General features: G+C 44.5%; 1 protein-coding gene across 2 annotated transcripts in view; it reads left to right on the top strand.

Annotated features, from left to right (window-relative positions):
- Positions 1 to 26,665, top strand: part of TECPR2 (tectonin beta-propeller repeat containing 2) — a 616,143-nt gene that overhangs the window by 181,167 nt on the left and 408,311 nt on the right. For both annotated transcript variants that reach the window (XM_085626337.1, XM_085626336.1), the window contains exons 6-7: positions 12,523 to 12,680; positions 16,227 to 16,539. In XM_085626337.1, coding sequence (XP_085482463.1) covers positions 12,523 to 12,680; positions 16,227 to 16,539 — 471 coding nt within the window. The remainder of the gene's footprint in view (positions 1 to 12,522; positions 12,681 to 16,226; positions 16,540 to 26,665) is intronic.

Below are 26,665 nucleotides of genomic sequence, written 5' to 3'. Positions count from 1 at the left end.
ATGCACATTCTCAGAAGTGCCTATGTCGACTACAAGAGACTTTCTCAGCATTGAAGGTCTTGTTATTTGAAAGCCAAATCATATAAAAGAGTCTTATAAATTGTATACTTCATCTGAGCTGGTAATCTCTGTGGGTAAGAGTAGAGAAAGTCACTTTGGCTGACGTACAGCTGTCTTTTTCATGGGAATAAAAACCTCAGAATATGCCTACTTTAATTATAGTAGTCTTTCGCAATGTCAACAAACACATTTTTGAGGAGTGAGCCCAAATGTTGTACATCAGTGTGTGTGGGTTATACAAATAGGCTTCCTAAAAGGGTCTGGTGAATCCTTTGTGCGGAAATAGAGAAAGACAGTTTGATAGTAGTGCACTAGCTGTTTTGATGCGGAAAGAAAACTTATGTTGTACACCAGTTAATTAAAGAAAGGAGTCGTTCACAAAGTTTAAAAACATGTTTTCAGCAGTGTGCATTTTGTACATAGAGTCTTAAACACACATTTTTCAATTAGGTTTATGGTCCCTTTGTTCAGGAGTAGAGAAACTAACTTACAGTTAGTGTAACTACACTTTTCATGTGAAAAGGGATATTTTAAAAATGAGCACATTTTAAATATTGTGAATGAAACAAATATTGATTCCAAAATATTATGTGACATAAAATGCTGTCAAAAATATAGTGGAACTGAATATCAAAAGTAAGGTTTTATTGAATACAATATCGTTATGAAGAAAATTCTTGTAATTAATATTGTGTACTTTATTATAGTTGTAAAATACATTGATTTTAATTTAAAAAATATATATTTTTTTGTTTTCCTCCGCAAACCAATGAAGGGCACACTCGGGCAAGGATTGCAATCCAGAATTAATGTAATTGTTTCTGTAATGCGAGTCGACTGTCACACAGTCTTGATCACACACACAGTCGTGAAACGAAGCATCATTACATATCCGGTTATGACATTGAAAATGGACTACACATACAGATGTAAATTGAATTGTTGTGCTGGTGGCGGCCATCTTCTAGTGTAAATACACTTACAAATTATATATTGACCAACTAAGGTCTTGGGGGTTACACATTGTTACACATCGGTAATGCATTTACAATGAAATGAGTGCCAACACAAAGTGTTCTGCCAAATGTAGAGGGCATACCATGACTGAAAGAAAACTGAAAATACTAACAGTCTCAAGTAGTTTGTCGGCCATCTTAAAATATGCAAAGTGCAGGCTGTTACCACAAAAGTCGGACCCAGCATCAAGGGAAATGTTATCAGTGTCACAAATCACTGCAATGTCACATGTTAAAGGGCTATGGGGTAGTATGCATCACTAAGTATATAATCTTGGTTGTACATGTAGGATGAAAATAAGAGTTCTACATGGATTAAGCATATGGACATCTGTTGGATCTGTGTAATCCATGCAGACATTGCAAGGGTACAAAGCACGATATGCCCTGTAGTGCAAAAACAGTAACAAAATTGAAAGGGTCTCAGTCACACGAAAAAATGTCAAAGGCAAATTGTGTCGGAGACTGGTGGCAACCATCCCCTAGTAGATAGAAAAAGGACTGTGTAGTCATGAGAACATGCTCAGGTTCCTGGTTAAGAGTGAAATGCACCCGGGATCTTAATACTGCCCACTGGTGGCCATAACACACTTGCTGGATCCGAGCGAAAAAAGTCAGGGATAGAGTGTCTCTATTTAGCACCATCAGGCCCATGGGAATTACCAATGATTGAAGTACCAATGCATTAACAATCTGGGTGCACAAATGCGTAATGTACGTGTCCGCATGCAAGCAAAAGTGTATCCTGAGTAGGGAATGCCTGGTAAGAAATGTGGTTGGTATATTTAAAAACACATTAGTGCCAACATGCGATGGATAAACATCAGAGACCATAAGAACAGGAAAGTGTTTGAGTGTTGATAAAGTGCGTTAAAACAGTGTTAATATAAAGATTTATACTAGAGTGAAGACTGCTATTTAGTGCTCAATTGTGCCGGTATGTGATAGTGGTTTAAAAACAACTGTAACAACTGAACAGACTTGGTGTGGTAAGTCCGAGTGAAAAGAATTCTGACGAGGACATAACTGTGTCACAGTTCCAGCCGGAACGTGTATGACACAGGAGTAAATGATACTCGAGGATAACACACACTAGAACAGAGCAAAAAGTGGGTGAAGTGAATGGACCATGACCATAGAAATAAGAATCCTAAATGCATATTGGATCTAACTGATGTCAAGGGCGTGCAGAGCGACATAATGACAGGCACAAATCCTAGTACGCCACAATACTCTATGCATATAAATAAACTGGGGCGAACTCTGTGATAGCAATACATGGAAATAAGCACAGTGGAAAAAAGACAACAGAGAGATAATCTCAAGACCGTGTGTGATATAATGGCTAGGAACTGAACAGCCACTAGTCTAGGGGTTTTATAGAAAGTTATGTAGATCCTCGCTGGTGTTGAGGTCAAGGATGTAACGGGTTTCTAGCTGTCGGAGTTGTTTCTCACGGTTACCTCAACGTCTCAGTGGAGGTACACAATCTATAAAAAAAAATATTTGTAATGGTCAAGGTTGTTGTTGTGCACCTCCTTGAAATGCCTGGCTACAGGGTAAGTGGGATCACTATTAACAACAATCGCCCTAAGATGTTGGAGGATGGGGAGATGAACCTGTAGTTTGGTACTACCAACGTACCTTAAGCCACATTTGCACTCAAGTACGTAAACCGCATATTCTGTTCTACAAGTGAGTCTGTGTTTGATGGTCAGTGGTTCCTTCCTAAAGGTGGCATCGATCTGAGTGATGTTGCTCCCAAAATTACAAGCTCTGCAGCGACTGCATTTGTAGAAACCCTTAATGTCAGACAGCCAGTTAGATTTGGTAATGACTTCAGGGCTGCTTCAATACAAGACCTATTGCATAAGTAAAAACATTGCCATTTACACTACCAATAGCTCCCACTCCAACAAATGCGAGACCTATTGCATTTCCAATGCTTGTTTATACTTTTTTCCAGTTCTGCTTTATTCCGCGGTACTCCCATTGTACCCCAAAGCTACAATCCGGGGCATCCAAAATGGATCCTGCAGGTTTTAGTATTCACACTCATGTACACAGAAAGTCCTATTGCCATCTTTGAATCACGTGTTCACTGAACACCACATGCATACTGGATGCCAGTACCATGTACTGGACTTTACAATGGAACTGTACATGATAAATATCAGTAAACTGTGCTCTCTCTGAACAAAGGTCTGGTTGCACTATAATCATAAAATGTGGCATGCTGCCACCACTGCTTTATGTGATGCACCCATGACGGGGACATATTCTGCTGCTTGAGGCCATGCTTGGTGAGCCTCTTCAGGTCTGGAGGGAAGGTTATGTTCCTCACATTATCAGGGACAGGCCTACACCTCTGCCATGACAACAGGGCCAGAAGACAAGTCAGAATACCAGTTTCACGTTCAACTGGGCACTCAGGGCAGAGGATATCGCATGTGCACGATTCAGGAGGCAATCCTGTCCCACCACCCATACTCAGAACCATCTCACCCTGGACCACCTGTCTATATCAGTAGAAAGCCTGGAAGTGAATGAGAGACATTCAGATGTCACTGTCTCCTTCCAGACCAGGTTTTATGTGCACTGTTGGTAGTGTAACACCCCAAGCCCTCAATCTCCTCAAGCCTTAGGGCATTCATTACAACTGCTTTGATTCCTCTGAACAACTTCAATCGACAAAAGTGGTTAGAACCATTCACTTTCACAGTGCATACTTTATACAAAATGCCATATCTCTTGTCATATGCCTGCAGTAATGTAGTCAATGTGCCATGGGCACTAGTGCAAAGAAGGAATTGGGTAACCCGAGCTTCTACTTGAATGATATAATACAACAAAAATCAAGGTTCAGTGGGCCTCTCATGTCTCTGAATAGCAGTGGTACTACACCTCTTGCACCAATGTAAGGTATGCCCCATGATGCCCTCCATCCTCCCCTGCAGCTGCAACTCTCTGCTGCTCAGGGGGGCTCAGGTTTTGTGCTAGACCTGGGGGGAACCTCTACAGTGGTGACAAAAAATCTTAACACTTCGCATTGCACATTTTCACATATTGGTTAATGCAGGAGAACATCTTTCAGGGAGAAAAGTCTTACTGAGAGACATGTTCTGTATGAACGAGTGTCCTGCCATTATATTGCAAGATTTTTTCACTCCATGAAATGACTGTAAGAAAAAAGTAAAGAGATGACAGAAAATCTCATTACACTCTAAAATCACAATTTCTTGCAATTTGTGGAGACATTTACTGAAAAGATTATGCAATTTTGCATACCCCTAATTTTAACCATATATCTGACATCGCATCCGGAGCCAGGGAGGCCATACCATCACAGCCAGACGTACCCCATTCTGTGCAGCAGTTAAGGCAACTCTGTGGATTAATGTGCCTTTTGCTTTGGATTGTGGTGTTACACTAGGTCACAGGTTTAGGCACCCCTTTAGTGTCAACTCAGTCTTAACTCTTTCTATGCCAGGGGCGGCTTCTCCGTTGGAGCGGAGGAGCGTTGCGCCACTTAAACATCCCCCCAAGCCCCAGAGATGAAAAATAAAATGGTAATTTGCCCTGTCCCGAGCAGAGCTTCAGGATGGGGACGGGCTGCCTCTGAGTGACGGCAGCATGTCACTCACCAGGGAGGAGGGTGGGCTGGCAAAGCACTGTTTAAAGTGTGCATGTCTTTTTAGCTGGCTGTCTGGCGACGGCCAACCACACATGTCCACTTTAAACAGCTGGGTTAGAGCAAGCTACGGCCTCCAGAGCGCTGTGGAGCGCCAAGTGAGGCCGCTCCCACCAATCCTACGGCTGCTCTCATGCTGGTGAGAGCAGCCCTAGGATTGGCCAAGGGAGTCGCTGCTTCTGGTTCCAGTTCCTGCCAAAGAAGAGGTCCGGACCGAAGGACGTTGTATGTGCAGCACAGAGCTATTCATAGTAGCAGCATGTTTTACTGACAGAATTGCTGTAAAGGAGTTGCTTTCAAGAGCAATGATAACACATTGCTGCTAATCTGGCCCATGACATGTTTAAAACCTTCAAACACGCATAGCTCCTTGGCCAGCAGCATTTTGCAAGCTGGAATTTCAGAGTATTCGCTAATTCATATAAAAGTGAAAATACAAGCCCCAAAAGGCACTATGTTCACTACTTCAAGACCTGCCTCTCCCATAGGATAACATCGGGTTACCTAGTTACATTTAATAAGTGTTAATTTTTGATTGGGAGAAGATAGGAATGCCAAGTTTGGACTCAAATTAATTGTCTTTTAAAACTCTCTTTATTGGTAAAGGTGGATTTTAAGTCACAATTCAGAAAATGCACTTTTATAAAGTTGGCCTTTTCTTGTCCTAACCATTCGGTGCCTGCAGCCAGTGTCCTGGGTCACATGACTGTGAATAGCTTGGCAGTTGGGCTTTGCATATTCCTCCCGGACAATGAGACAAAGCGGGACAAGGTGTTGGCAGGATGGGCCATCCTACCAGGATGGGTGGGGTGGAGCTGTTCCCTGCCCCATATACATTTTAAAGGCTGCTTCCAGCACACTCACAACGGAACTTGACACCAGTCTTGTCTCACATTAGACTACTTGGAGCCTTGGCAGGGGGAAAGAAAAAACTTTCCAAAACCAGATAGATGTGGGGTAGCCAGAATGTCACCCCCTTCTTCAAAGGTGGGACCAGGTATAAATATTGAACCTGCTGAATCGCCTCTACAGTATACTCCTGGACCATTGAACTGCAGAAGAACAACTACCTTGTTCCCGGACGTTTGCCCTGCTGCTTGAGGCCTGCCTTGTTCTTCAGTGAACTGCCCTGCTGCAGATAACTGCCCTGGTACTTGGGGCCTGCCTTGTTCATCGGGGAACTGCCCTGCTCCTTGAGGCATGCCTGGCTCTCTGTGAAGGCAGATTGGACCTGCTCTCTTCATCCTAGGCTAACCTGAGTGACTCCAAGGGTCACATAGACTGCTACAGGAACACAAGTTCCAGAGGCCTCCCTGCAATTGCCCAGCTGCCCTGGTACAACTGTACCTGCCTGAGCACTGCTGCCCTCTGCTAGAGTGAGTCCATGAGTACCAAGAAGTTCCTCCCCAGGTCCTAAACCCTTGGCTGGCATTAGAGTGCACTAATGGAAGAAAAGGCGAAATCCTTAGGTTTTGGGCTGTTCATTATGGCGAACGGCACGTTCGCTCGAAGACTCTGCTGCCTGCAACGACCTCTAAAGTGAAGCTCTGGTGAACCCGACTCTTCGTGCTACAGCACCGGCCATGACAATCGGCAAAGCGAGGTCTGCACTTCGTGTTACAGTGACACCCATCCACAATGATCTCCTTTCTCTTCGCGGACTCATCCACAATGATCTCCTTTCTCTTCGCGGACTCATCCACAATGATCTCCTTTCTCTTCGCGGACTCCTCCACCACGAACTGACTCTTCAAACCAGACTTTGAAAAGGTAACCTTTCAGTGGGACTTACTTGGTTCCTGTATCTGGCCCACACTCAGTCGGGCTGAACTGGAGACTTTCTCCAAGCAGGTCTAGCACAACCAGATGACTGCGGGTGGCCCTCTGTGCTTTTACGTGCTATACTTACCTAAAACTTTGAAATTGCATACCTCCAGATCTACTGATTGGATTTTTGTTGTTCTGGTATAATTTTATTTATTAAAATGTACTTTATTTTTCAAAATTGGGTTTGGGATTTTTCTTGTGTTTTTGTTTTGATTTAATTACTGTTTGTGTGCTTCATAAATACTTTACACATTACCTATAAGTTAAACCTGAATGCTTTCACAGCACAGGTTAATTTAGTGATTTTTGTGGTTCACTCTGACAAGGATTATGGTTGTTGCTTGAGTAGGGTTTACGCCCCCATCAATCAGGAATCCAATTTCTTACATTAGTGGTGGGGTACACTACTAGTTTGTGCAGTACCATTCAGTGACTTTGTGTAACACTAAAAATCCCTATAAATAATCTGACATCTGATTTGACCTCTTTTTAAATTCTCCTCAATTGGCCTCTTTGTTTTTCCAAATTCACTTCCGTTCCACCTGACTTTGTGCATCTGTAACTCTTGCCTGCAAATATGAAGTTTGAGCTCAACATCTTAGAGAGCTACACTGTGGCTGAGCTCAAGGAGTTCTGCAGGGAGAAGGGACTTTCTGTTAATAAGAGCTACAAGATGAGGGATGTCCAGAAGGTCCCCAGGGCCTAGGAGGATGCCAACCAGTTGCATTCTACAGCACAGGAGAAGGATTAGGAAGTGTGCTTTGAGGATGAGCAGGGGGAGGAGATGGAAGGGGAGGTTACCAACCTCCTGATGGTGGCCCCAGAAGAAAGAGGAAGGCCTACAGTTGGCTCCCCAGTCAGATCCAGAGGAGGCAGTAGTATCTCTTTCTGCAACATTTGCCCCTGAGGAACTTGCAGCGAAGAAAGCAGAAAGGGAGTTTTGGCTGCAGATGGCCCAGCTGAAAATGTCGGAGGTAGCCACCCAGAGAGCTTCAGAGGAGAGAAAAACTGAGGCAGATAGAGCCTTGGAAAAAAGAGGCCTGAGGCTGGCACTGCTCTGGAGGAAAATAAACTATCCCTGGAGGAGAAAACATTCATCTGGCCCATGAAATACGTAAAAAACAGAGGTGGACCATAAAAACCAAGCAGGTCTCAGAGTCCAGCAACAATGGTGACAGTGATACTCCAGTTGCCAGTGGAGACAAAAGGGTCCATAATCCCTAAGGACCTGGGGCCTAACCTTGTTGTTGGGGGAATGCTGTTGAGAAGTAGTTTGAGGTCTATCAGGTTGCTTTAGAGATGCACACGGTCCCTGAGGAAAATTAGGGAGCCAGTCACTGGAGGCACATTCCCAGTGAAGAGAGGGATGCACTGTTAGCCCTATGGAAGGAAGACAGGATGAGATATCCAGTCATGAAGGACACCCTTGTCTGAAAGTATAGTCTCACCCCAGAAAAGTATAGGCAAAGTGTTACATCCTGCTTTTCCTTCTTCTCTGTCCTTCTTCTGTGTTTGTTCTAAGCCCCTCAGCCTCTATCTGTGATGTCACCCAAGAGTTCCTTTTGTGTATGTTTGATTCTACTGCCAGTTAGATCTGAGGCTGAGCAGCAGGACAGCTGCTCCCGGCTTAACTGGGTTTAACTGGGCTTAAACTGGGCCTTAACTGGATCTTAACTGGGGCCTGTATCCTGTACATTGATTCCTGATTATTGAAAATAAACCTACATCTGGATACAGCAACCCAAGGACCCATCCTTTATTTTTATGAAATGTTACACTGGCGACGGTTTGAAGGAAGAAACCACGCGTGATCAAAGAAATTTTACAAGAGAAGCTACAAGAACCTCATGTCCAACCCCTTGATTGCCCCACCGTTGTCTACAACAACTGACAGCCTGAAGTAAGTTGGGTTGGGGACATGTTAAAGTACGCCTAAACATTAGATGTCACCTGCTTTTTGAAACCTGCTTTTACATGGAATTTGCACCTTGATTTTGAGACTCACACATCTTAAAAAAGGAGGAGATTTGATTTGATTAACTTTGGATCTGGCACGTGTTTAAAAGGGAGTGTGGTTACCTGAAGTCTGTGCACTCTACTTTAAGTGTTTGTACTTTAATCGACTTTCTGGAGACTTTTACATATCTGGAAAAAGAAAACTGTGCCTGCAGCTGGAAATTCAGTCCTATCTCAACTTTAAATTAAAAGAAAAGGAGAAGACAAACTGCCGGTTTTACACAGGACGTGCGATATTTGTTTGGACGTGTTTGTGCTGTGTTTTCACTATGAATAACTGATAGAAAGTGAACAGTGCTTGATTCACACAGCGGAGGTATTTTTCTAGCACCGGTAAGCTAAAACAGGTGAGACATTATTATTAGTTGAGCAACCTTCAAATTCTACAAACTTTTACTTATCTGGGAACGAGATCGCTCATTTTTATTAAGTGTTCGCAGACAGCAGGAAAGAAAGCTTTATTTGGTTTGAGAACTGTTTGCTATTTCGCTGGTGAGCTCCTCATTTCAGCTGAACTTCCTCAGCACATTTTGGGCGGATTTTGCAACATTTAAAATAAGAACAAAAGAGCATCGCTTACAGTATATTGAATAAACGATGCTCTTACCTCATCTAGTGATGGTTGTTACATCCGGAGAGAAGATGCATTTTTTGAGTGGTTCCAGCGTTCTGAAAGTTGTCCTGCTCGAGCTCCTCCATGACGTCTTTATTCTTCCTGGAATGCAATTACGTGACTGCACCGCAAGGACTCGTCATCGCGCAAGGTCACGCAGTGTGAACTTGCGTAGCAGCCATCTTCTTTTCACTTTTTGTAGTGTTGTTGCCCGGTACCATAGCAACATGATCATTTCGCCCACATTTACTCAAAGAGTGTCTGCCCTTCTCCCGACATTGGAGGTATTCATTTTACTTTCGCCAAAGTGAACAAAGCTGTGCACACCATTATGACTTCTTCAAGTATGACTTTACTTTTTGTCTTCCTGGTGCCACGTATCGGAGGAGTATCTCTCTCCAAAATTCAGACTACGGTGACTACCTTTATTATTTTAGTTTGTTATGTTTTAAAAAGTTGTGTATTTCATTATTCATATTGTTAAGTTATGCAGTGTGATGTTTGCGCTGTTACTTATACTTTTGTGTGATGGGTTTGAAGAATTTTAATATTGCGTACTTTTGGAGCCACAATGGTGCTCAACCTTCGTTGAGGTGCTCATTTGTTTTCATGGTTATGGAGATTGGTTGCTTCAGTGTTTGGATATGTATTGGTGATGCGTTTTGAGATATTTTATTTAATTTAATGTAATTGTGTGCGGAGCCACATTGGTGCTCATTTTTGAGGTGCTCCATTTTAAAAAGGTAAAGCTGGAGATTGTTTGCTCCAGTATTTGGATATGTATTGTCGGAGCCACATTCGGTGCTCAATTTTTTTGAGGCGCTCCAAGCTTTCAAGTTTAAAGGTAAAGAGCCATAGTGTGCTCAGTTAAATTCTTGCTCGCTTTCATGTGAGAAGTCTTAGGGCTTCATTTTTTCAAGTTTAAAGGTAAAGAGCCATAGTGTGCTCAGTTATATTCGTGCTCGCTTTCATGTGAGGAGTCTTAGTGCTTCTTTGTTTATATATGAACCACGTATGTGCTCTAATGTTTTAGAGGTGTTCGTTTTCAATTGATGACAAGGTTTTGGGAGCAGTGTTCTCCAATATTTTAAGAAGTTTTGGAACTTGAGTCAGAAATGTTTTACTGGATTTTTCCCAAGGGAGGGGAATGGTGATCATTTCATCTAAATGGTGTTATATTTGAAAATGCTAATCCATTGCGCCATGGTGATTATTTCATCTAAATGGCATTATATTTGAAAATGTCGTTATATTTATGAATATTTTGTAAATGTTTCCATTTGATCTCTATCCCCTTTCACTTACTTGGGGAAGAGGGTTTTCTTTTATGTGCTGTTTGTTCTATGTCTCTAATTTCTTTTAAAGGTGAAGTTGTGTTACTTTCATCTCTGCTGTATGTTCTATTTCACATCTGTCTCTTACTTCTGTCAAGGAGGGGGATGTGTTACATCCTGCTTTTCCTTCTTCTCTGTCCTTCTTCTGTGTTTGTTCTAAGCCCCTCAGCCTCTATCTGTGATGTCACCCAAGAGTTCCTTTTGTGTAGGTTTGATTCTACTGCCAGTTAGATCTGAGGCTGAGCAGCAGGACAGCTGCTCCCGGCTTAACTGGGTTTAACTGGTCTTAAACTGGGCCTTAACTGGATCTTAACTGGGGCCTGTATCCTGTACATTGATTCCTGATTATTGAAAATAAACCTACATCTGGATACAGCAACCCAAGGACTCATCTTTTATTTTTATGAAATGTTACACAAAGGTTTAGGGATAGCCAGAAGTTGTCCCATCAGTCCTGGGTGGACTTTGTGGATCACTTTCGAAAAGCACTGGATAGTTAGGTGAAGGGAAGAGATTTGATTGCCGGAGAGCACATGTTCAACAGTTGCTTTATAGAGCTGTTCCAACACCTAGTGAATAGTAAGTTTAATGCCTCCATGGAGCTGGGGTAAGCTTAATGACCCCAGGGAGCAAAATGGTGGGCGTGGTCCGAACAGAAAAAAGAGGGGGAAGACAAAAACAAAAACAAGGAGCACTCTTAAGGCTCCAAAAACAGTTCTCTGAGGGCAAGGATTCCTAGTCCCAACCTGACCACAAAAGAGTGGGTTTCCTGAAAATAAATCAAGGACGTTTAACTCAAATTGCTATGAATGAAAATTTCCTATTTCCAGTTTTACTTATTGGATTTCTGTCATTCTGGTAACATTTTATTTACCAAATGTACTTTATTTTTCTAAATCTGTTTGGCTTTTTCTTGTGTTGTGTTTCACTTTATTACTGTTTGTGTGCTGCGATAATACTTTACTCATTGCCTCTAAATTAAGCCTGGCTTGTGTCAACCTACCGGAGGGTTAAACACAGGTTAATTTACTGACTTTTGGTTCACCCTGACAAGGATTGTGGTTGTTGCTTGAGTAGGGTTTACACCCCCTTCAACCATTAAGACATTTCTTACAGGGAGACATGTCTTGAAGCCTCTCTGGACCCCAAGAAAATGGAAGAAAGTAGTCTCCGTGTAACCCTTTGTAGAATGGGCTAAAAGTTGCTCATGCCACGCTGAAGAACAGAGGTGTGGACAGTGCCCGACATCTCCTGAACCATGCAACCCTTGTGATCTTGTGAGTGGACACTAAACAGTCTAGATGACAATGAAATTGCTCTCACATACTTAATATACCCCCAACTGACGCTGGCCCTGGGAAGAGTGCAGAGTCTAGATTGGTGCAGACAATACCAGGTACTACCATTGCAGAAACTTGTGGCAGGCAGTGTGCAGTGGCAATCGGGTGCAATGCGCCAGTGCATCTTGCAGGTGGGCCTACAAGAATAACCCCACAGTCATTAAGTCTACAGGTACAGTACACAGATGCAGAGCTTGATGAGTCTTCCCACACTGTTTCCTCTTTCCTAGTGCCTATGGGAAGGCATAGAGACTGATGTTTTAGGAGAGCTACTCTGTTGGTATGTAAATTGATCTATACACTATGATGCGATACCCCAGGATATCTCTGTAGATTTCTGTGAGGAGATGGTGAGCAGTTGGGATGTGACTAAGGCTGAAGATCGGAGCCAGTAAAGGCTTTTTAGGACTAGTGTAAGGAAGAGTTTCAAAATCTGAAATAGGTAGCAAGCAATTTTTAAATGAACAATGTCAGGTTGTCAACCGCTTGTTACAAACCCTTCTCATATGCATTAAAATGTGCATTAGTAATATTATTTGAGAATATAAACAATCCCTGTGCAATGGGTTGAGCTAATACAGTGGGACTGATGTTTGTGTTTTTATTTTTTCATATTTCCATTTAGGGTACCTGCAATTCCAGCGTAGTGTTGGAAGAACCCTCAGCTATTGTACAGTTGGAATACAACCAAAAAGTGTTGCTTGTCTCCACATTACAAAGGAGTCTGCTATTTTATACAGAAGAAAAGTCTGTCCAGCAAGTTGGAACCCAGCCTAGGAAAATGTGAGTCTTGTACTGCCTGAGAGCTGCTGCATTCATTTGTGATCCAGTACATCACAGGGAGAAATAGCAGTAGAAATCACATGCATACATACAGACTTTCTGAAGGTTACAAGTTTCATTACCACACTCAAGACCGACCAAGCATGTCCTTGCTGGCAGTCCAGTAGTTAGGATTTCTAGACCCAAGAAACTCAAGGTGTCTAGAAGCTAGAGAAACACATCATTCCTGTTGTATAAAATAAAACTTGTCTATTTTAGGCAGCAGCCATGATATTGCCAGTTTGTTTCATGTTACCATTGTGCATACATGGTGATTCCAATGTTAATGTACCTTACAGGGTGAAGAAAGGCTTAGGTGAAAATGTACCTGCCAGTATCATGATTACATACTTCCAGTGGCCGTGCACACATTAGTAGCATGGTATGCTGCAGATGCACACATGCCTGGATTGTGTTTGCTATGCTTCCCCGCCCCACCAACTACCACCCAAAAGTGCGCCTTGTACTCTCCATAGTGGTAACGTTAAAGTAAAAGTATAGTCTAAAAAATGTTTATCGTCAATAGCTCCCATGCCAAATGTAAAATGTTCTCCAGAACATTTATTGTGTGGAGTATAATGCCACACTCATCAAAAGAAATTCTAGGTCTGCTTACCCCCAGGTTGCCATCACACATAGGTTTGATATAAAATAGCACAAACAATGACACTAAGTGAATTGAACTATGTGTGCTCCGGACCATTTACAAGTACAACCAACAAACAAGACAGATAAATTAAACCATAAAATTGTTATTGGAAGATGTAGAATACACTCTAATCTTTCCTATTCCTGTAGTTATCTGCATTTCCTTTGGAAACAGGCCACCCTGCTGTTAAACTCTCAACAACGAAAGGCTCAAACTAACATGCACTGAAAGTCCAAAAGAACTGAGCTGACTTAAATCAATAAAATGTAGAAAGATAGAATAAAAAATGAATCTCTTATGGCCACTACTGCGTTGATGATAAAAAAATACTTTTTCAACTGCTCTGGTAACTAACTATAAAATCAGTTCAGGAGATCAACTTAAAATCTTATTATTTTTTTTTTTTTTTACTTGTCTTTGTTAGCATTTTTCATACCGAAGACCTAACATACCAATATAACAAAACATTACAGCAAAGATAAACACAAGAAGCTGGTTAGATTCATAATGTACATGAGATGTCTCGCTAAGACACCCCACTCCCCCAAGAAAGGGTGGGCATCCCAACACATCAACAAAACTCAGCACAGTAGCAAAAATCATGAAGTGTCCAGCACAAGCCCGAGGCACTCCACCGAGCAAACTCTGGCACATTTACCGGAACTGTGAGCTCCACACTGCATGTGCACACATCCATGTCTTACGGCGAAGCCGGGGATACCACTCCGAAAGGTCCAGGAGAACGGTCAATCGTTTCAGTCACCGTACTCAAATGTTCCACCATCTCTCCCCAGGATATCAACTTAAAATCTAATGTTTAATTTGTTCTTTTGAAAAATGCCATATTACGATTGCAACAAACAGCCAATTTAAATAAATCAGACTTATAATGCTGCAAAGACGAGAGTTGCAATTTCTTCATCCTACAAAACAAATACTAAAATCCCTTCTGAAGAGGTTGGCAAAGACTGTTTATTTGTTATCTAGTCCTGAACTAAGAAAATCGAGTTTCTAGTAGTGAATGCTACTATAGGGACAGACATCATTCTACCCATTTTTGGGTTCACACCCTACGACACTCCACCCTACAGCACTCCACGCCACTTCACTCTTTGCCACTCTACTCCAACACTCTGCTCCACTCTATTCTGTGCCACTCCACACCACTCTACACCCTTCCACAACACTTTACTCTATTCTACGCCGCTTCTCTCTACTCCAATATGGTACTCTACTCTAGTCTTCCCCACTCTATACTCCATTCTTCACCCTTCGCCGCTCCAACCTTCGCCGATCCACCCTTCGCCGCTCCACTCCACTCCACTCTACTCTTTGCCACTCCATTCCACTCTCTTCTATGCCACTATCTTTTAGCCATGCTGAACAGCAGCCACTCTGGTGTACAACATGGCTAAAACACATTGGCTAATCAAATAGCTCTTGTAAAGGATAGAACAATGCTTTTTACTTCTGCATTCGAAATGTAAGACCAGGGATTAGAATCACACTTAAAAAATAAGACAATTCTTCATGATTTATCAGTAACAGACCCAGTTCTAGCCTTTCATACGATTTCTCTACCTATTGTAGGGTTGAAAGCAATGGACAATATTAGCTCTGGGGAAGGGATAATGTTAGTATCCCTTTTGAGTGGAGAGCTATACACTATTTTTCATTGTGCAAAGCGACATATAGTTGATTACTGATCCAAAAAGGTCTTTAAGTAATGGTACCAGTTTAGTGAGCAATGTAACCATGGGTATGCCCTGGGAGCATTGTCAGTCTAATTGACAGCTTTTTTTAAGGTCACTTCAAAGGAGCACTCTATTTGAAACACTAGGTATTGGGGTCTGACTATATTCTTTTAACAATATGACATTAACATAGTTATTACTTTTGCCTAAATACACTATATATCATCATTTTATCCCTTAGCTTGTTGCCTAAGGAGTGTGTATGAACCGTTGGGCAATTATGCACCTAAAACTTCTCAACACTTATTGACATGTAGTGCTTGTAACTCTTGCCCTTTTAAATATCGGGGTTCCCCAAGAGGTTCGTGTGTAGCTAGAACTAAAAGTAATTTCATAATTCTTGGGAATTTAACCAGTAATCTTGGAGTTCAGGAGCAGTATTTTTCCATGTACGGATAACCGTCCTCTCTTCAGCTTTACCCTCTTGATATCTTTTTGATGAAAACTAGTTGAAAGTATTTGGTCGTTCTTATGCTTTGATAATAGTAATAAAACCACTGATGGAGCTGTCACCAATATTATGCACCACGCGAATAGCAGACTAATTAATTGTGTTTTCTATGTTGCATTTTGTACCAGTTTGAGCCTTGACCCAATGCCCTGGATGTGATTTGTTTAACTGAGTTTGGGTTACTTAAATTTATCTCAGACACTGGTAATTTCCCAGATCTGCGTTTCAACCATTGTCATTTTTGCTCACGGAGCCACTATAGACTGAGGTCACCATAGGCAAATCAGTCTTGACCCTCCCCATTCCTTCTGAACTGCTAGGCCGCATTCCCTCTGTATTGGGAACACGAGCAACTTCAGACATGTTTTGGAATTGCAGGACATCATGAGCGAGTTACATATTGAGTCCTATGGCACAGCAGTTTGTAGGAGCCCCATCTGAACATCCAAGTCTAATTTAGGGGGAGTGATTGAGATTTTATTTGAAGCATTTCCATCCATTGTATTTTGCACTTTAATTGATTATCTTCTAGATCTTGACTTTCAAATTCTGCGCTGCTTAAAAATATCATAGAACTATGATTATTGCTTGCATGTTCATCAGCTGCTTGACTTATTAACAGAACTTTTTTTTTTTTTACTCTTTCCTTTTAGCAATGGGAAATTCGGAGCCTGCTTTATACCTGGCTTGTGCAGGCAAAGTGACCTTACTCTATATGCATCAAGACCTGGGCTGCGGGTATGGAAGTCTGATGTTCGCGGATGCGTTCAGGCAACATACATTTTGAAGGACTTGATAGTTGGAGGCATGAAACCCTTCGAGTTGTACCCTCGGTCAGAGTGCCCTCATACTGGTCGGTGTAGCTTGCCTGAGCGACAACTTGGGCTTGTGTCAAGTTTCTTCCAGGAAGGATGGGTGCTGAGCTGGGATGAGTACAATATCTATTTGCTAGATACTATAAATCAGGTATGGAGTGGTATTGGAAATATCTGGTTGCTTGCTTATCTGTAACTGTGCCACGTTATTATTGCTTTATTGTCTCTGCTCTTTAAATAATTGTAAAGTGCTCTTATACCCGCAAGGGTCATGTTCACGCTATATAAAACTTTCAAATAAACAAAAATAAGAATAAATAAGAATTTCAAGCAAGGGTCGTAAAAATGTTGCCGCTTGGAGGCAATTGTATCTATGTTTTACAATTCTGTCTTGAGTTCCTACTAATTGCCAAAGACCCCCTCTGTGTGCTTTATTATTAACCTTAAAAGTATCACAATTTAGGTGGAATAATCATATTCACAGAGTCCTCTTGTGCCATTCAAAAGCTTGAGCCCTGAGGCACACAAGTGTGCCAACCAGTTGGTGTAAAGTCTTCACCTGACTAACACTAGCATTCTAGATAGCATCCTTAGTTTTCTTACAAAAAGACCAGAGATGACTGCTACTGCCAGGGCAAGATGGTGTACTAGTGGTATGTGCATTTTTAAAGAAGCATTGTCAGTTTACCCAGCCTTTAAAGGCTGCAGCCCTGAGATACATTGTCCGCTTTTCTTATGGTTTGTTTTTAAAGTTATTTGGGAGCGAGTTTTTCACTTTTATTAGTCTAATGACATTGGATAATTAGAATTGGCTTATTTTTTAAGAAAACTGAACGTAGTGTGAATAATACACTGTCCAGACAGGCTACCAAATAGTTAAAATAAAAAAAGGGTCTGTATAGTGTTCTAGTGGCTGTTTCTAATGGGAAGTGTTCAATTTAAATATTTTGTAAAAAAGCGTTCCGGGATCATGCAGATGGTCGGTACTGTTCAGTGTGCATGACTTTAATGGATAGTCCACTGTAGGAAAACTAAGATTACAGTTAAGTACCCTTTTCTGTTCTTTTTTTGTATGACATATTGCAAAATACGATGTTACAAGAGGGCAAGGGAGGATGGCAAATGGTAAGTAAAAGATAAGCAAACTTTGTTATTGCCTCTTTTGGTAAACTGGTGATTTTTGTATTGTTCGCCCTAGTCGCATTTCCTTAACTACCTGTTTCTCCATCTCCTCTTATCACTTTGTGCTGTTTGTCCCTCCTGCCTCAGTTTATCTTTTAGTACTTTAGCCCCAATATTATCTGGTTTATGTTTTTCGAACAATGTCTAAAGGGCCATCAGCGTGTTACATGTTTACGAGGCCTCTCCTCCTGTGGGCTTCCATAAAGTCGGAGGAACACAGGTTTTACAGATAGAGTGAGCTTTCAAGGACATCAGATGCGGTTCATCATTACTTAGCGAGGGCAGGATAGCAAAAACCTCCCAAGTTCAGTTTCTCAAGTAGGCCTGGTAAAAATATTGCCCAACATGCTTCGGAGAAGTGTGTGTGTGTTGGGGGGGGTCTTACTCCCAGAAAGTGCATTCATGGTTGGGATTGTGGCCATTTTAGAGTAGGCCCAACTGCTGAAGCAGGTAAAGATTCATAAGCTGTTAGTTTGCTGGTATTCACATCCTTCTTGCATGTACATTATTACCTTAGAGCCACACCCATATGTACTCGATCAAGGAAGGGATTAACTGTGTTTTCAGGGTGGGGATGGGGGAAACCCGCTGGTATGTTGTTGAGATATAGGTGAAGGAATTTCTTTGTGCAGATTATTAATTGCCATGTGGAGAAATAATAAATGCTGTATGTTCAAATGATTATTTGTGTCACACTATTGCATTGCATCTTTTCCACCCTGCGCAGCATTTGCATGTGATGATTTTATGTACTGGCGCATATGAAAATCTGCAGCAGATTTCCATAAATTCTCCTGGTACCCTTTGTGATTTTGGTAAAGTCAGAGCCCACTCCATACAAAGAGCCTCTAATAAATCTATCTATCTATCTATCTATCTATCTATCTATCTATCTATCTATCTATCTATCTATCTATCTATCTATCTATCTATCTATCTATCTATCTATCTATCTATCTATCTATCTATCTATCTATCTATCTATCTATCTATCTATCTATCTATCTATCTATCCATCCCCCTAGGTGGGATGCACTCCCAGGTGGAGATTACACCAAAGCAAGGGCACACTCCATGAACAAAGTCCTTTTTTTGGTTTCCTGCCAGACGCGTTTCGGGCCAACGCCCTCTTCAGTGGCAGACCATGGGGCATGCGACAACCACCAGTAAATCCAGAAACACTAGCGGGTCCACGGCTGCTGTATTGGGGCAGCTAACTGTGGAACAGGAGGTGCCTATTATATGCAGGGGTGCCGGCGCAAACATCGGCAATCCTTTCTTGGTTTAAATATTTTATTGATTTTCAAACAGGAAAAGAAAAAAAAAATAAGACCCCCTGCTCCCTAGAGACAATGCAGTACAGACACGAAGTGTCGCAAATAATAGAATTACCAAAGTAATATGCGCGTAGCGGGTCTGCGGGAGAAAACAATAAGAAGGGGCAAGAGAAAACAGAACACACAAATAAGACTCACCCTCCCCCCACCCCCATCCACAAAACAGAAAAAGGGAAGAAAAATGGTTGAATACACTGAAAGTCAGCGTGATCGTTTAGAATTACACGAAGAGCCATCTTGCGGGATTTGTGAGTCAGCAAGGCGGAGAAGCCTGAGGTAACTGGGGCATGTCGGTTCCCGGAATTCAGTAATGAGCAAGGTCAGGAAGGGACGCCACAACTCTGGGAACTCAGCCCTTCTGCCAGCCAATGTGAGGGTTAACTTTTACATCCCTAGTACCAGCCAGAGTCTCTGCAGCCATCCAGATTGTGTTGGGAGCTGGGAGGAGCGCCAGTGTGCCAGTATATTCTGAGTGGCCGCCCCCAGGGCAATGGCGATTAGTCGGCCCCTCTGGGATTTCAGAGGATATGTTATAGGGTTGGGTAGGCCCAGGAGGATATATGTAGGGAATCGCGGGAGTTGCGTTTCAAAGTGGGTATCTATTTCGTCAAGGATTTGGGACCAATATGGTTGAAGGCGAGCACAGCTCCACAAGAGATGCACCAGAGTGCCCACCTCCCCGCAACCCCTCCAGCACAGGGCGCTCTGACGGGAATCAAAGTGGTGAAGTCGCTCTGGCGTGTATTACCAATAGGTAACTACCTTAGTCAGTGTCTCAGTAAGGCCTGTGTGGTATGCTAAGTGTCGGGCCCAATAATAGATACCATCCCATTCCTTGTGGCTCAGCGTCCGGTCCAGTTCCCGCTCCCATCGAATCCGACCCGCGTTATGTGAGTGTAGAGGTTGTTAATAAGTGTTTATAGAGGTCCGAAATTATTTTTTTATTGGAGGTTTGGGTAACAAGCCATTTCTCATGCGAGATCAGAAGGCGTTGGGCACCAGGTTTAACATGTGGCTGAAGTGCCCAGTGCCTAAGCTGTAAATAGGGCAGGCGTTCCGTTTCCGGAATACCGTAGTATGTTTCTGATGGATACATCTGCCAGTGGATTCCTCACCTTTTGAATATCCCCTGCACCAGCAACATTCGGAAACTTTTGTAGCTCTCCACGCCGACGAGGATGAAGATGATGTCACAGAGGCACGGCTCCGCTCGCGGCTCCGCTGACGTCACTGGATCCATAAGAAGACCTCGTCGGCGTGATGACGTTAGTTCCCTTTTTTCCGCGTATTCGACGCTAACGGTTTTCTAGGACTCTCCGTAGCTTTGGCTAGTTACTTTGTTTTTCTGCTGGTGTCTCTCTTTCTTCTTGCTTCCTGTTAGAAAATGTCGACTAAGAAGTCCGGATTCAAGCCGTGCATGGCGTGCGGTAAGCACATGTCCATCACGGATCCGCACGAGGACTGTGTACTGTGTCTGGTGCCTGTCGTCGGATCACGATGTCGAGGGATGCTCTTGCTGCCGCAAGATGAGTACGAAGGCTCTGAAGGAAAGAGAGGCCAAGTTGTTCATTGCCAGAATGAAAAAGGAGAAGAGAGGTAGAAGACGATCCAGGTCGAGGTCGGCGTCGAGGTCGGCGTCGAGGTCGGCGTCGAAGTCGACGTCGGGGCATGCTTCGAAGTCCAAGAAGCACAAAAAGAAGAAGAGGCATGGTTCTCGACATCGTTCGGATAGAGAAGCGGCTCCGAGATCGACCTCTCCTTTTCGACGTCGTAAGGACTTTGTGTCTCCTTCTCCTGTCTCTGTTCCTGCCTCTCCTGTTGGCCTGACCTCGCCTGCGCCTTCACCAGAGCATTCTCCGGCTCCGGCTCCATCTCCGACGCCGGCTCTTTCTCCGGCTCCAGTTGCGGAAGATCCGGCTCCGGACTAGTGTTCGACTCCGCTGGCTCCACCGTCGGAGCCGATCGGCCCGAGTCCGGTTATGCCTCAGCCTGAGCCATATCCTCCCTCTCCAGGCCCGGGTTAAGATCCAACGCATTATTTAAATGCGATGTATGAGGTCTTCACTAGAGCAATGTACCCTTCTGGAGCGCCTTTGGGTCCCATGGGTCCAATGGCTTTAAACTTGGGAGTTCCTCAAACCTACGCTCAGGCTCCTTTTATGCCTTTTTACCCGGCGACGCCGTCTTGGCATTTCCCGGCGCCGAGGACATCGACGCCGCTTCTATCTTCACCGGCTCCGGCTCGACCTCGTTCAACTCCGGCTGCTCCTCTGGATCCGGGTTCGACGCCGGCTCCGGCGCCGTCGGAGTCGGTTACGGCGCCATCGATGCCTGTTGTGAGGATTAGATCCAGGAGAGAAGCTCAAAGAGTCCTGGAAGAACAAAGGTACCAGGTTGAGGAGATGGAAGAGGGTGAGCTCATGGAGTCTAACGATTTGTTTGAGGAGTTGAAAGAAGCTAGTGGCTTGGATTTGTCACCAAAGTGGGAGATTACTCCTCCAGCTGATACTCCTTCTAAAGATGTGGCTCCCTACCACTCGGTTATTAAAAAAGCAGCGGAGCTTTTGGATCTGCAGCTACCATCTGCTGAGTTCAAGCCGAACATCCTCACAGAGGTTTTACATTCTCCCTCCTCTGTGTCAGAACCCTTACTTCCATTTAATGACACCATCATTGAACCGGTCATGGAGGTATGGCGTAAGCCCTTTTCAGCTCCTGCGGTCTCTAAAACTGTGGCTAGAAGATACAGAGCGGCTCCAGGGGACCCAGACTTTCTAACTTCCCATCCTTCTCCGGAGAGTCTGGTGGTTCAGGCTGCTTGTTCTATAAGATCTTCAGGTGCCTTTCCTCTGGTCCCTAGCGACAGGGATGCTAAAAAACTTGACCAATCAGCCAAGAAAGTCTTCTCCTCTGCCAGTATGGCTTTAAAATCAACAAATGCCACCTGTCTTTTGGGCCGATTTATCCATGCTCTTATGGATTCAGCGAAACAACTGGCCCCTAAGTTGTCAGAGGAGGACAGACAGAACTTTAATGAGCTGCTATCTGACACTCGGGCGGCTGCACGTCCGGTTATCCAGAGTGGCCTGTATACTGCGAGCTCTGTCTCTAGAATTATGGGCTCTTCTGTTGCCACAAGGAGGAGTGCGTGGCTGAAGTCATCTGAGTTCTCCCCTGATGTGCAGGCAACTCTTCTGGACTTGCCTTTTGACGGCTCTGGGCTTTTTGGTAAAAAGGCTGATGCTGCATTGGAGAGATTTAAAGAAAGCAAAGCCACAGCCAAATCCTTGGGTCTGCAAACACAACCTAGGAGTTCTTTTAGGAGGTACAGAGGTTTTGGAAGATCGTCCTTTCGGAGCAATAGACAGCCCCAGCAGCAGCAGCAACAGCAGCAACAGAACACCCTGTATAAGAGCTACAGGGGCAGAATCAGAGGTCGTGCTCTAGGTCGGCAGCTCTCCTCCTCCTCTTCCTCCGTCCCTCCCACCACTGCAAAGCAGCCCTAGATCCGCCATTCTGGATCATGTTGGTCCTGTGGGGGGCTGACGTACCCATTTTCTACAAGATTGGGAATCTGTTACTACAGACCTCTGGGTTCTAGATCTTGTAGAAAATGGGTACGCCCTTCCCTTTCGGGAATTTCCTCAAAATTACCCTCCTTACCAAGGTGCTTGCTCGGAGGACCATCTTCTTCTCCTGCAGGAGGAGGTCCTAACATTACTAAAAAAAGGTGCGATAGAGTTGGTTCCAGAGCAGGAGAGGGGTCAGGGATGCTACTCCCGGTATTTCCTGATTCCGAAGAAGGATGGCAGGCTGCGTCCAATCCTGGACCTCAGGATCTTGAATCTTTTTCTGAAGAAAGAGAAGTTCAAGATGCTCACCCTTGCGCAGGTTCTTCAAGCGCTGCAACAGGAGGACTGGATGGTGTCTATCGACTTGCAGGATGTGTATTTCCACATCCCCATCCTGAGGTCGCACAGGTGGTATCTCCGTTTTACGGTAGGGTCGCAACATTATCAGTTTGCGGTCCTTCCGTTTGGTCTTACTACTGCACCTCGAGTCTTCACCAAGGTGATGGCGGTGGTGGTAGCCCATCTCAGAAGGTCGGGGATTCCAGTTTTCCCCTATCTGGACAACTGGCTGATCAAAGCGGAGTCGCCAGAGAAGGTGCTTCATCACCTGCAGGTTACAACTCCGCTGTTGTACAAATTGGGTTTCTCGATAAACGTGCCCAAATCTCACCTGGTGCCCTCTCAACGCAACCTGTTCATAGGGGCGGTACTGGACACTACTGTGTGTCGAGCATTCCCACCTCCGCAAAGGATTCTCGACATACAGGAAATGATTCCGGTGTTTTACAATGGAGCGGTCGTTACAGTCCTGAAGGTCCTTCGTCTGCTCGGTCTGTTTGCTTCCTGCATTCTGTTGGTCAACCATGCACGCTGGCACATGAGGGCCCTCCAGTGGTGCCTCTGCAGGCAGTGGTATCCGCACAAGGGAGATCTCAGGGAGTCTGTGAGGATCTCCAGAGAAGCTGCAGCGGATCTGTCTTGGTGGAGTGTGGAGGGCAATCTGTCTCAAGGAAAGCTTTCCATCTTCCTCCATCGGTGGCCACGGTGATAACGGATGCATCCACTTTAGGGTGGGGTACGCATCTGGGGGATCTGGAGATCAAGGGTCTTTGGTCTCCAGAGGAAAGGTTGCTTCACATCAAGCTTTTGGAATTGCGGGCGATACGTTTGGCGCTCAAGGCCTTCCTCCCTTCCCTTCGTGGTCAGTCGGTTCAGGTCTTGACGGACAACACTACCGTGATGTGGTATGTCAACAAGCAGGGAGGAGTGGGATCGCATTGTCTCTGCAGAGAGGCTCTGCGTCTCTGGTCCTGGGCTCAGGATCAACAGATTTGTCTGATGGCAAATCATCTGGCCGGAATTCTGAAAGTGCGTGCGGACAGTCTCAGTCGGCAGTTCTCCGCCGACCACGAGTGGAGGCCCCATCCGGAGGTGGTTCGTCACGTCTTTCGGACATGGGGAACTCCTCGGGTGGACCTGTTTGCCACTCACGAGAACGCTCACTGCCCGTCATTCTGCAGACTCCAGTATCTGATGCAGGGAGCGTTGGGGACGCGTTTCAGTTGAGATGGAACTCGCATCTCCTTTACGCATTTCCTCCCATGCCCTTGATTCCTCTGGTTCTGAGAAAAATTCGCCAAGACTGGGCCCAAGTCATATTGATCGCCCCGGATTGGCCAAGAAGGGTGTGGTATACAGATCTTCTCCACCTCTCCTCGTGCCCGCCGCTCTGTCTCCCTCTGAGGGCAGACCTCCTCTCACAGTCACAGGGGCAGGTTCTACACCCCCACATCCAGAGCTTACACCTTCATGCCTGGAGATTGAACGGGGCAACCTGAATTATTTTTCCCACCCGTCTGATGTAGTGGATGTAATCTTGTCTGCCAAACGTCATTCTACCAAATCTATCTATTCCTATAGGTGCTCTAAATTTGTCCTTTGGTGTGGAGAGAAGTCTATTGACCCTTTGAGGGCTTGTTTATCCAACATCCTTCAGTTTGCTCTTTCTCTTGCTCAGCAAGGCTTTGCTGTAGCTACTGTGAAGGGATATCTATCGGCTTTGTCGGCTTTCCTTTGCTTACCAGATGAGCCGTCATTGTTTAAGACACCTATTGTTTTACGATTCCTTAAGGGCCTTACCAATAAGTTTCACCTACTCCTTTTATTGTGCCTCAATGGGACTTAAATCTTGTCTTAACTTAACTGATGTGCAAAGGCTCGAAAAGGAGAACCCAAGTGTCCCTTAAGGCTGTTATCGTTTAAAGCGGTCTTTCTCTTTGCTATTACCTCGGCAAGGAGGGTAAGTGAGCTTCAAGCTCTGAGTTCAAATCCCCCGTTTTTGACCATTCATGCTGATAGAATGGTACTCGGGACCAGGGCTGCTTTTCTTCCTAAGGTGGTAACTACTTTCCATCTGGGGCAATCCATTATCCTTACTACCTTCTATCCTCCCCCTCACCCTTCCAAGGAGGAGGAGTGACTTCACCACTTGGACCCTAAGAGGGCGGTGAGCTTCTATCTCGATAGGACTAAAGACTTTCGAGTGGACAACCAGCTCTTCATGGGCTCTGTTGGCTGCAGTAAAGCCAGAGCGGTGCAAAAGCGCACTCTTTCCAGATGGATTATCTTGTGCATCAAGATATGTTACTCTTTGGCCGGTAAGGAGCCTCCAGAGGGTATAAGGGTTCATACTACTAGGGCTAAGTTTTCTACATCTGCCTTATCTAGAGGTGTTCCTGTGGAGGACATTTGTAGGGCGGCAACTTGGGCCTCCCTCCACACTTTCGCGAAGCACTACTGCTTGGATTCCGAGGTGAGGAGGGATGGACACTTTGCTCGTTCCGTCCTTTCTGGTATAAAAGGGTGGACACCCTCCTCCGGGAGTGGGACTGCTGTGGGAATCTTTTCACAAGGTGAGGAATCCACTGGCAGATGTATCCATCAGAAGAACAAGTTACTTACCTTCGGTAACGCTTTTTCTGGTGGATACAGTATCTGCCTGTGGATTCCTCACTGACCCACCCGCCTTCCTGTTGTCCACCCTTGTATACCTACAATACTGATGATGTTTCAAAACATTTATTTGTTACTGTCAAGGGCAGTGTGTTGTTTCTTTTGCCTGCCTATATTATCTTCACACTGTGTGTGTTGCTTTGTATATTATGTACTGTGTATACTGTGTATATATTGCTGTCAGTCCGTCCGTGTGCCTCGAAGGCATGGAAAAAAGGGCGGAACTGACGTCATCACGCCGACTAGGTCTTCGTATGGATCCAGGAATGTCAGCGGAGCCGCGAGCGAAGCCGTGCCTCTGTGACGTCGTCCTTGTCGGCGTGGAGAGCTACAAATGTTTCTGAATGTTGCTGGCGCAGGGGATATTCACAAGGTGAGGAATCCACAGGCAGATACTGTATCCACCAGAAAAAGCGTTACCGAAGATAAGTAACTTGTTCTTTGAGCTGCGGGAACGGAATGATTCCTTCCAGATCGAACAGATGGCCCAAGGATCGACATGAGGTGGGACGCCAGATTACAAAGGCCTTAGGGTCCATGCCGGGGTGGAATTCTGGATTATTGAATAATGGCGTGAGAGGGGAGGGAAACGATGTCAGAGCGTGGGTGTGGTTAGTGTGGTCCCAGGCCTCCATAGTAGTGCTCGTAATGTAGGATGCGTAAAGATTGGGTGGCCTATGTCTCTTGCAAAGGAAGGGGATACCCTACAGGGGCATAGCCGCGACTGCCTGATCTTGGAATAACCAGTGCTTCTCAGATTCTAGGCGATTCCACTCAACTAGATAACGGAGCTGCAAGGCATAAAAGTAGAGCTGTAAGTCAGGGATCCCTACACCTCCCCACTCCAGTGGTAAAACTGCGATCGCGTGCTTGAACCGGGGCTTGCGGCCTTGCCATATGAAGTGTGCTAAGTCTGACTGGGTTTGTTGAATCCAGCCTGCGGGGAGCGAAGATGAATGGTCTGGAAAATATATAAAATCGGAGGGAGTATAGTCATCTTGGTGGCTGCTATTCTGCCCAACCAGGAGAGGGGATAATGTTTTCATTGGCCCAGCTTCTTGCGAATATGTGCGTGAAGCCTATCGTAGTTGGCGGTGATTGTAGCTTATATGGTAGAACCTAATTGCACTCCCAAGTAGGGGATCGAGGAGGTAGACCATTGTATATCATGTTC

Source organism: Triturus cristatus, chromosome 9 (assembly GCF_964204655.1).
Source record: "Triturus cristatus chromosome 9, aTriCri1.1, whole genome shotgun sequence".
In the NCBI taxonomy this organism is placed as follows: domain Eukaryota; kingdom Metazoa; phylum Chordata; class Amphibia; order Caudata; family Salamandridae; genus Triturus; species Triturus cristatus.
The sequence above is the reverse complement of the archived record's forward strand: the minus strand, read 5'-3'. Positions and strand labels throughout refer to the sequence as shown.